Source organism: Brienomyrus brachyistius, chromosome 12 (assembly GCF_023856365.1).
Source record: "Brienomyrus brachyistius isolate T26 chromosome 12, BBRACH_0.4, whole genome shotgun sequence".
In the NCBI taxonomy this organism is placed as follows: domain Eukaryota; kingdom Metazoa; phylum Chordata; class Actinopteri; order Osteoglossiformes; family Mormyridae; genus Brienomyrus; species Brienomyrus brachyistius.
The window spans coordinates 15,486,522-15,496,829 of NC_064544.1; the positions used below are offsets into that span (position 1 = coordinate 15,486,522).

At 41.9% G+C, this 10,308-nt stretch overlaps 1 protein-coding gene and 1 long non-coding RNA gene across 3 annotated transcripts; one reads left to right on the forward strand and one right to left on the reverse strand.

The window, feature by feature from the left end:
• The first annotated feature begins 5,830 nt into the window (after positions 1–5,830).
• On the forward strand, positions 5,831–10,007 carry LOC125704840 (leukotriene B4 receptor 1-like). Of its 2 annotated transcripts, XM_048970961.1 has the most exons (5): positions 5,831–6,056; positions 7,407–7,997; positions 8,567–8,767; positions 9,147–9,190; positions 9,400–10,007. In XM_048970961.1, the coding sequence occupies exons 2-5, from the start codon at positions 7,416–7,418 to the stop codon at positions 9,623–9,625; spliced, it is 1,053 nt and encodes a 350-aa protein (XP_048826918.1). In that variant the 5' UTR covers positions 5,831–6,056; positions 7,407–7,415; the 3' UTR covers positions 9,626–10,007. The 2 variants fall into 2 exon arrangements, with proteins under 2 accessions (XP_048826918.1, XP_048826919.1); XM_048970962.1 differs by lacking the exon at positions 5,831–6,056 and having other exon boundaries at positions 6,063–7,997.
• LOC125704868 (uncharacterized) lies at positions 7,914–8,237 on the reverse strand. Its single transcript, XR_007381265.1, has 2 exons — positions 8,103–8,237; positions 7,914–8,062 (listed from the first exon to the last, which is right to left on the reverse strand). It is a non-coding gene; the product is annotated as an uncharacterized LOC125704868 (long non-coding RNA).
• Positions 10,008–10,308: the final 301 nt, after the last annotated feature.

Below are 10,308 nucleotides of genomic sequence, written 5' to 3' on the forward strand. Positions count from 1 at the left end.
TGAATACAATCAAAAAAAGTAAAAGTGGCAAAAATCTCGTATTTAGTTTGTTTAAGGTTAGGGCTGGGTAGGGGTGAAGGTCGTCATGTTGAGATTCGAGTTTAGAATAGAAATGGAAACCCCATAGAAATGGACGGTCCCTACAAAGATATAAACCTGTGTGTGTGTGTGAGAGAGAGAGAGAGAGAGAGAGAGAGGTCACCAGATTGTTCACGGAGGTCCCGCCTGAGTTGAGTCCCTTTTCTTTGTCCCTCAGTCTGCTGGTGCCCTTTTAGGCGGTTAGTAGGTCTGTGTATTAGTGGTGCCTCTCCATACAGTATAATGGGTCCATTGTGTATCACCACTGTTTTTGAAGTGTCTTAATTTATCTTACTGTGTCACATCTCTGGCTCCATTAGTTGACTGAACCTGTGTGCCTGTTTATTATTCCTAGGAACTTGGTAATGCTGGATCATTTCCTGGGTGAAATTCCCAGGAAATGGGCTCCTTGCATGTCAGCTTTCGTGTTCACTGAAGTGCAACTTGCTCATTTGTGCTGTGTGAAAAATGGCATCCATTTGTACATGCTGTATAAAGGATCTGCCCAAACTTATGATCGCCTTTGTAAATCCTCCTCCAAAGTACCAACGAGTAAATTAGAGAAGGACTTTAAGATGTGTGCCTTGTCTTACATCCAGATACGAAGGGGAGTCTTTTATTCTTTCAACTTTGTGGCCGGCGTTAGCTTTAGCTCACGCTAATAAACATTACTCCCGGACTGTGATGGTGCATGCGTATGCTAATGAAGTATCTATGAACATCCCCCAATCATTCTAGCGGAGAATGTAGCAGAGAGGGCAGAGCGGTGGTTTTATGGTTGAGGGAAGCACACTTGTAATCGAAAGATTGTATATTCGAATCCCTGGCCAGCAAGGTACCACCCCCAAGCACTGCTCCCTGGGTGCTGAATTACAGTAGCTACCCTCTGCTATGCCCCATATGGGTTAAATGCAGCGGATGGATTTTGTTGTGTGCTGTTAATGTTAATTGATTTAACATTAATGTTCCATATGTCTTTAAGTACATATTACGTTAATCTGCGTTTGCTGTTCTTGGTGTCAGAGACACGGCAAAAGGAGAAGTTGCAGGCTATTTGCTTCATATTCATGAAGAAGCACAATCTTCATAGTGTGAAAGTAGGGCAGCACTGGTAATTTGTCAGAGTTCAACTTAAAGCTATTCAATGTTCAGATTTGTGTTGCAAAGTATGGCCACGTTCCATTGGGCCTCTGTGCTGTTGCTTGTGTTGTTTTTGCATGTGTTTTGTGGTGCATTTAAATGGGGTCATGTTTACTGTGTTCATGAGCCCATACTGTATCTATGGAGGGATTATTCGGATTTAAATAAGTAAATGTGTGCACAAATAAATATTGTGAAATGTGGCAGTAAATAAATGATAATATGAAATGTGTGCGTTAATATGTTGTAATGTGGAAATAAGTTATATGAAATGTAAGCATGAATATTTATTTATGTATTTGTGTCACTAATGTACATGGGTGCAGTGGTTAGCACTGCTGCCTCACCCCTGGGTTTGCCGGGGTTCCACGTGTGTGTAGTTTGGTTTGTCACACAGTCCCAGAACCTGCTGAGCTTAATTGGAGTTGCCAAATTGCCTATAGGTATGTGTGTGGAAACTTAAAACTAAAAACTAAAATTATATTTTGAAGATGTCGTGCACTTAGGAAATAACAGAGGTCCTGACGTTGTTGTCTTGCTTCTGACACACAAATGTATCCTTTCTTGCGCTCATACTTCCTCAAACAGAAAGCAAGTGAGCTGTGTTTCGTGTTTGGAACATGACGCCAACACTTTATGTGCAAACAGTCCATTGGTTACTCATTAAGTTAAGGGTTTTGTAATTTGAGTAATTTGACATGCAAAGTATACTGTATGGTATTTTGTGTTTAGAAATTGGCAATATTTTTTTATTGTTCAACCTAGCAGACTCATAGATTGATATTAGGGATGCCTATTCTTTGAGTCTTCACATTACCAGGGATCTTCTGCCCCTAACCCTCATGAACTATATGTGTACTTATTGCTGAAGCAAGAAAAAAGCAAAACTGGAGTGAGCAATTTACGTATGTGACGTATGGGCTAGCACAGCACAGGTAAAACGTCTGCAGTGTGGAAGTTTTTCAAAGTGTGCTTTTATGAAAGTTACTGAATAAAACATAACAGTTTGTCCATACTGGGGCACAATCATGCTGGAACAGACACGGGCCACAAATTTTTAGGCATAGAATTGTCCAAAATGTCTCGGTATGCTGAAGCATTAAGAGTTCCCTTCACTGGAACTATGGGGCCTAGTCCAGGCCCTAAAAATTAACCCCATATCATTATCCCTCCTCCACTAAACTTTACAGTTGGCACAATGCAGTCAGACAGGTAACATTCTTCTGGCATCCACCAAACCTAGACTTATTTATCACAAAGAGAAGCGTGATTCGTAACTCCACAGAACACGTTTACACTGCACCAGAGTCCAGTGGCGGCGTGCTTTACACCACTGCATCTGATGCTTGTCATTGTGCTTGGTGATGTGAGGCTTGCATATGGCAGCTCAGCCACAGAACCCATTTCTATGAAACTTGGCGTACAGTTTTTATTTTGGGGTTAATAACAGAGGAAGTTTGGAACTCTGCAGTTGTTGAGTTAACAGTGTTGGTGAGTTTTTCACCCTATCTGCCTCAGCACTTCTTCTCCCCACTCTTACTTTACGAAGTCTGCCAGTTTGTAGCTGAGTTTCTGTTGTTCCTAAATGCTTTCACTTTGCAATAATACCACTTACAGTTGACTGTGGAATATCTAGCAGGGAAGAAATTTCACAAACTGTCATATTGCAAAGGCGGCATCCAATGACTGTACTATTCTTGAATTTACTTAACTCTTCAGAAAGACCCATTATGCTTTTGTCCATATGGTATATGGACCATGGTATGTTTGCGAACCTGACTACATGGCTAGGTGCTTGATTTTATACATCTGAGGCAATGGGTCTGAATGAAACACCTGAGTTCAATGAGTATGATTAAGAGGTATGTTCCAGTACTTTTGTCCATATAGTGTAGTGTGCCATGTTGATTGAAATGTATTGATAAAAGTATCTTATTTAATGCTAAGTAACTGATAAAGAGGAACAAATATTGGAACGGTATCAGTATTGGCAGATACTCAAAATTTTAATATCGGTATTGGACCAGAAAACATGTAATCGCTCCATCTCTAGTCTCGACGCCGGATACCACAAGGCACCTTCAGATGTCTTTTGGAGTCCATGCCTCAATAGTTTGAAACTATTTTGGTGACATGAGTACACAAACTTAAGCAGGTGCTCTCACTGTTACGGCTGATTAGTATATATTTTATCTTTCGTCAGTCAGCAGTAACCAATGTATTTCTTGTTATGCCTCCCTGATTTTGCACCTGATCTACCTACTAGATCGCAATTAAAGCTTGTCTCACTTCATTTGTCTATGTACCCATTATCAATATTTTTTTTTTTTTATGCCTGTGGCATAATCGGTCAACTGGAAAAAGCCCAATACTAACAATTTGAAAGGAGCCATATCACCACCTATTGTAGCGGAGTCGGACATACTTTGGTCAATAAATTTATTCCTCTCCTGTGCATGTATGTATACTGGGACAAGGACATCAGTCTGACTAAATAGGGTAGTCAAGCTGTAACTCTAGATCGACTTAGCTGTGCATGTGAAGATACTGACGAACATTTGAAGGGATTTATAAAATCGGCCTATTTAAAACTCAGAATACATTTACTCTATTTTGCGGTTTGGTTTTTTTTTGGCAACAGGAACTTCTGACTTTGCATATGTAATAAAGTTTCTAGTAAGGCTGACTTAAAGCAAACGGTCGACGGAAGTGCCTGACTAAAGTTTCCTGTCTACATACCCTGATCTTTCACCTCCTGCAACAAACGTAACTGCAGATTCTCCTCACAGTTGTCCGTCCGAACTTCATTCACTTCACTACCCCTCTTCTGCCTTCACTCCCCATATGATACAACAATTAACTACAAAACTGTTAAATATCCATCCATTTTCCAAACCGCTTATCCAACTGGGTCGCAGGGGGTCCGGAGCCTATCCCGGAAGTAATGGGCACAAGGACACAACGACATGGGGAGAACATGCAAACGCCACACACGTGTAACCTGGGCGGAGACTCGAACCCAGGTCCCAGAGGTGTGAGGCAACAGTGCTAACCACTGCACCACCATGCCGCCTGTTAAATATCAGTAACTAAAAAATAATTTCTATAAAGTCAAAGAGAATGTGACACTATCAAATAAGAGCAAATCACATCAGAAGAACAACAAACTGGCAGGCTTACACTTTCACATCTGTCATCTGCACCAACCAGAAAGAGGAACCAATGACACCGGGTTCAATAAACGCATCTCAATAACTGTAACCTTAAAACATCACACTGCGATCCAGTGCCTGTGAACTGCATCCATAATATGTATCATATACAGCATAGACAATAGAAAAATTTACACAGCGGGCCAAATTGTAGCATAAAGCAGTTTTAGCTGATTGTTACCAGATGTGCTGCAGCATTTTTAATTGCCTGCCGTGACTTTAATTTCTGCACATGGCAGTCCTGTCAGTAAAGGGTTACAGTAACTTGGACGAGGATTTGAGCTGCATATTCTGATAGATAACATCTGATCTTCCTGATTTTATCATTACCCCTCGGTTCCTATCAGACTGTCCTCCTATCGTGAGGGACACAACATCAGTGTTCTCGGTGATAGAATGATGAATGGGAGGGTTAACAGGGAAAACAAGAACCTTGGTCCAGTTCTTTGACAAGATTTCCTAGCAGCTCTGGTTATGAAAATTATGATACCGTGCTGTTTAACAGTAATTGTAAGGCTGATTATACTTGATCCCCATGGCTAAATTCTCCTTTTGTTTGCTCCATCTTGCTCTCCTTAAGTGAGTATAAGCTTGGCAGTGAAGGGCAGCCACTTCTAGCAGCACCCTGGGAGTTAAGGGCCTTGCTGAAGGATCTACAGACATGCTGAGGCTGGGCTTGAACCAGTGATCTTCCAATCACATTCACAAAGAATTCAGCCACTGAGCCATGCAGGACCTCTACGGTACACAAATGTAGGGTCACTACACGGAGAAAAGAGTGGAGTCAATTTCCAGCTCTGGGAAATTAACTAACCCCCCCCCTCCACCCCCGTTAAGCTGAAAATGGAGTGCAAGAGAAAGAGAAGTGTGTGGAAAGGCATTTACTGTTCTTAGGGTAGATCCAGGGAGTTTCTCTGAATGTTAGGATGTAGAGTCGACACGTAGCCACATAGTGAGATAATGAGTTAGAACCCCCCCCCCCTTCAAGTTATTCCTCTGATTGCATATTTATCCAGTCACTAAAATGACAAGATTTCAAAATTTGTTTCTGCCTCCCATTTTGGTAAAATCTACCAGTGGAGAAACCCACAACCCCTTGAACAGTATAATTTACTGAGGGAGACCCCCTCACCCCTGTGCTCAGTGAAATCTACCAGGGGGACCCCCCATCCCCTCGAAATTCATTTCTGGCTATGTGCTTGATGTGGAGTGATGTGTTTGTGGGTGGAGTGCTGGAATTCTTTTCAGATTTAGTACTATTTAGAAGCTTTATGCATCTGCATCCCAGGATAGGTGTATAGGCAACACAGCCTGTCCCATAGTGAGTCTTATTCCTTTAAAAAGGGGTGGTGTAAAGAACACAGACACAACCTTCCCTTAAATGTAAATTAAGGCATAACAACTTAGGAGGGTGTGCGGGATGGCGGGTTCGTCACAAGCCCACACTTGCCTGGTAATCTGTTTAAGAGTGGGTGTGAAGAGTTTCAAAAAGAAGGATATTAAGGGGTAAGGCAGGAGTAAATTGTAGTAGTGTTCATTTCAAGCTGCAGGTATCTCTGCGACTGTTCCTGAGGTCCTTGAGAATCTCATTTTATTCTGTGTATTTGATCGACACGTAAGTAACAGGTGAGTGAACTCATCTAGGAATATTGCAGTTATGTAGGACAAAACAGAAAGGTATGAGTAACAGGGGTGTTTTTGGTGTGCTTTTGTGTATGCATGTATTATGTATGCATGAATGTGCTTGGGTTTCTAATCTTGTGGAAAAAATTAAGGAACCACTCTCTATTTTTAAACAAATCTACGTTTTTAAATCGTGGTTTAATCGTGGTTCAGCTGGTGGAAGGTGAAGCTGAGCAGCAGGTTGCTTTCAGGTTCAGCACACAAGAACAATGTGAAACAGGAGTCTGGGAACGACCAGAAACCAGGCAGGTAAAGGGCGGTAGCAACTTCCTAATGCCAGAGATGACCGTTAACTTATCCGAGAGTTTCTCATGAATCGATTGGATGACCTCAAGTGTCCTTCAAAAGGAATGGGAAACATTATGAGCATGTATTTTGGTGTCAGTGTTCATCTGCTTTTGATAGTCTTGATTCAGTGATTGGGAATATGATGTGATTTAGCACATTAGAATGATATCCCGATTAAGACAGGAATTCAAACGAGTGCAGGTATATGTATTTCTTTTTATGTAAGAATATGTGTCTTTACATGTATTGATTGATATATTGACTAGGGATCTCAAACACAGACGTTCAACCATCTTGCGAAAAATTATATCAGATACTGTACAATGATAAAATACATGACCAAATACAAAAATGCAAAACACACTGGGGCGGCATGGTGGTGCAGTGGTTAGCACTGTTGCCTCACACCTCTGGGACCCGGGTTTGAGTCTCCGCCTGGGTCACATGTGTGCAGAGTATGCATGTTCTCCCCATGTCGTCGTGGGGTTTCCTCCGGGTACTCCGGTTTCCCACCACAGTCCAAAATCATGCTGAGGCTAATTGGAGTTATTAAATTGCCCATGTGTGAGTGACTGGTGTGTGAGTGTGCCCTGCGATGGGCTGGCCCCCCATCCTGGGTTGTTCCCTGCCTCGTACCCATTGCTTCCGGGATAGGCTCCGGACCCCCCGGGACCCAGTAGGATAAGCGGTTTGGAAAATGGATGAATGGATAGAACAGTCTTTATCCAAACAGCAGAACAATTAGCAAACCCGCGAACAGATGGTATTTGTTGTTCAGTTACATAGGAAATAGATTGGCAATCTCACTGTTTATTTTTCTCTTTCGTTTAAATTCAGTTTTGTATTTTGTATTTGTGGCCACATCTTCTCGGTTTGCTTACTGTTTGTTTTGAAATCTGTGCATCTGTTGACTCACTTTCTCTCTCACCTCAACAAGTTATCCTGTCTGAAATGATATTTTACGAAAATGCTCATTGTCATCATACATCTCTCTCTTTCTCTTAGAGAACGCCAATGGCACAGAACAACACTGCCTTCCCCCCTTCCTTACTCTCGTCCCCCTTCCACAATGCCACAGGTGGGCAGGACATATTGGGGAATGTGCCCACTGCTTTGGGGGCTCTCATCCTGGTTCTGGCCTTTCTCCTCGGCTGCCCTGGAAACCTCTTTGTTATATGGAGCATCCTTGCACGTGGCCAGAAACGCTCTGTTCCCACCCTCCTCTTTCTACACCTAGCCTGTGCTGACAGCTTTCTGATGGCGCTCACACCATTCTTTGCCGCCTACCTGGCGAAGCGTTCGTGGGAGTTTGGCAGCATTATGTGCAAGGGGCTGTTCTACCTGTGCAGCACCAACATGTACGCTTCCATCCTCCTAATCTCACTCATGAGCCTGTACCGACTGGTGGCGGTCATTTGGCCCCAGCGTCTGAGCGCCATCACGGGCTGGAGGACTGTACTGTGGGTTTTAGCAGGACTCTGGATGCTGGTGCTGCTCTTGTCTTCCCCTGTCTTGATATTCCGACAGAACAGTGAGACTGAAGACAATGGAAGTCGACGTATAGCTTGCACCACTAATCACACCCTTCCGCAGCATGTGAGTGACATGGGTTAGTGGTGGGACATTATAAACTATCCTCCACATGCAGCGATTACGTGATCCTCTCATTGTCTATGTGATCCTCTAATTATCCATGTGAACCTCTCATTGTCTATGTGATCCTCTCATTGTTTATATGGTCCTCTCATTGTCTATGTGATCCTCTAATTATCCATGTGAACCTCTCATTGTCTATGTGATCCTCTAATTATCTATGTGATGCTCTCATTGTGTATGTGATCTCTCAGTGTCTATGTGATCCTCTTATTGTCTGTGTGATCCTCTCATTGTTTTTGTGATCCTCTAATTATCTATGTGATCCTCTCATTGTCTATATCATCCTCTAATTATCTATGTGATCCTCTAATTATCTATGTGATCCTCTCATTGTATATGTGATCCTCTAATTATCTGTGTGATCCTCTCATTGTCTATGTGATCCTCTCATCATCATCTCATCTCATTTTGATTCCTTTACCTTGACTTCCATTCCATAAATTTCTCTCGCCTTCCTACAGGTCATGATTGTATTAAGCACTTCCCACCCTGACACTTCCTCGTTGCAGGTTATTTTCCACTACACCTTAGAGACACTGCTGGGATTTCTACTGCCCTATGGGGTGATTGTGACCAACTACGTGTGCATTCTGCGGCGAATACGACAAACTAGATTCCGCCGCAAGATACGCAGTGAGAGGCTAATCTTGGCAATTGTGGTGATTTTTGCAATCTTCTGGCTCCCATATCACATTATCAACGTGGTGCAGGTACTCACATGTGCGGAAGCCTCTGTCTGTGTGCCAGGGTTATTATCATGAAAATGAAGGAAAACTGAAACTATAAGAAAACATTAACATGAACTGAAATGAAATATGAAAATGAAATTAAAAACTACAACCAAACAAAAACTTTAAACATTGCTTCCAAAACTAACCTAAGTAAAATAACATTAAATACTTTCCATTACCCTTTTTAATACTATTTAGCTAAAGTATTGGTTTTCTTATCCTTAATTACCATCAATAACGCCTGGAACATGCTTTGCCCTTTTTAAGAATTTTAGTACATGTGTGCACTGTGTGTTTCTCAGTATAGTTTCTCAGATCCAGCGTTCCACTACTGCACTGACCAGTTGTTTTCTTGCAGATAGCAGCTGTTCTGTGTCCAGTTTCTTCCCCCCTAAAAGCCAGGTATGACATTTTTGCACATTTTTTATACACTTTATTATTAATGCTTGAATAAAGTTTCAAATGAGGACTAGTGTATGCTATTCAAATACATGAAAGGTGTACATCCTTCCAGCAGGACATGTACTCTACTTTGAAGACCACTGTTGTGACTATAGGCATAATTATAAGTATAATAATGATGCTAATTAGGATTCTAATTACAAATACAGGTTGGATGTCATTTGGCAGTCAAGCCGCACAGTCACATCCGCCCTGGCCTTCATCAGCAGCTGCGTGAACCCCGTGCTCTACTTCATTGCCGGCAAGGCTTACATCCAGAAAGCAGGCTTGGGTTTCATGGTGCAGCTGTTTGAGAGCACCGATTCGAGCATCAAGAGAAGCCGGAAAATCAGCCAGGATACCCAGGAACAGGGGGGAGACAGGCAAAGTCTCTAGGAGATAGAGTGCTTGGTCAATGCAAATGTGAAGGTTAAGCAATAGCAGAAACGCCACTGCGATGCTACTTAACAGTTTCTTAAAACATCGTTTTTTTCCATAGCCCCTTATCAGTTTTCAGTTATCGCTTAATTTTTTTTTGTGGCCTACTCACCACAATCCATCCAATAACATGTGGATGACTTGCAGCTATTTTTCACCATAGCCTGGTACGTTGTAGATTCCACAGCTCATAATGGAACAAATTATCAAGAGGCTTGTTTACCTGAACAGGAAGAGCATTTGTGCTAATCAGAGACTGTAAGATGCTCAGTAGAGGACTACACACAGGAACAGAACTTACTATGAGATTTGGCCAGAAAGCTGGCTTGTCTATATTAGCCACAGATACGCCAAGAAAAGTCAAGTTATGGGGCTTGAAGGAAAATAACCATTTTGAGACAATGAATTATCCATCGGAGGTGATTTGAGAAATAGAGATTAAAAGCTTTTCGGAGACCTAGTGTGCAAGGTCAGTAACTGCCAAGTTTAACCCAGTGGAAGCCAAATAGTTAAGGGTTAAATGTTTAGTTATTTAATACATCTTGAGTTGTATTAAGGGCAAGGAATCATTAATTATATCAAAATCAGTCAGTGGCAAGAAAACACAGAAATACAATTATGTGTGTGATGGAATAATATAT

Excerpts from the sequence above, each read along its gene's own strand:
- LOC125704840 (XM_048970961.1), top strand. The coding sequence starts at position 7,416 with ATGGCACAGAACAACACTGCCTTCCCCCCTTCCTTACTCTCGTCCCCC. Across the intron at positions 7,998-8,566 it reads ATCACACCCTTCCGCAGCAT|GTTATTTTCCACTACACCTT; the intron begins GTGAGTGACATG and ends TCCTCGTTGCAG. Across the intron at positions 8,768-9,146 it reads ACATTATCAACGTGGTGCAG|ATAGCAGCTGTTCTGTGTCC; the intron begins GTACTCACATGT and ends GTTTTCTTGCAG.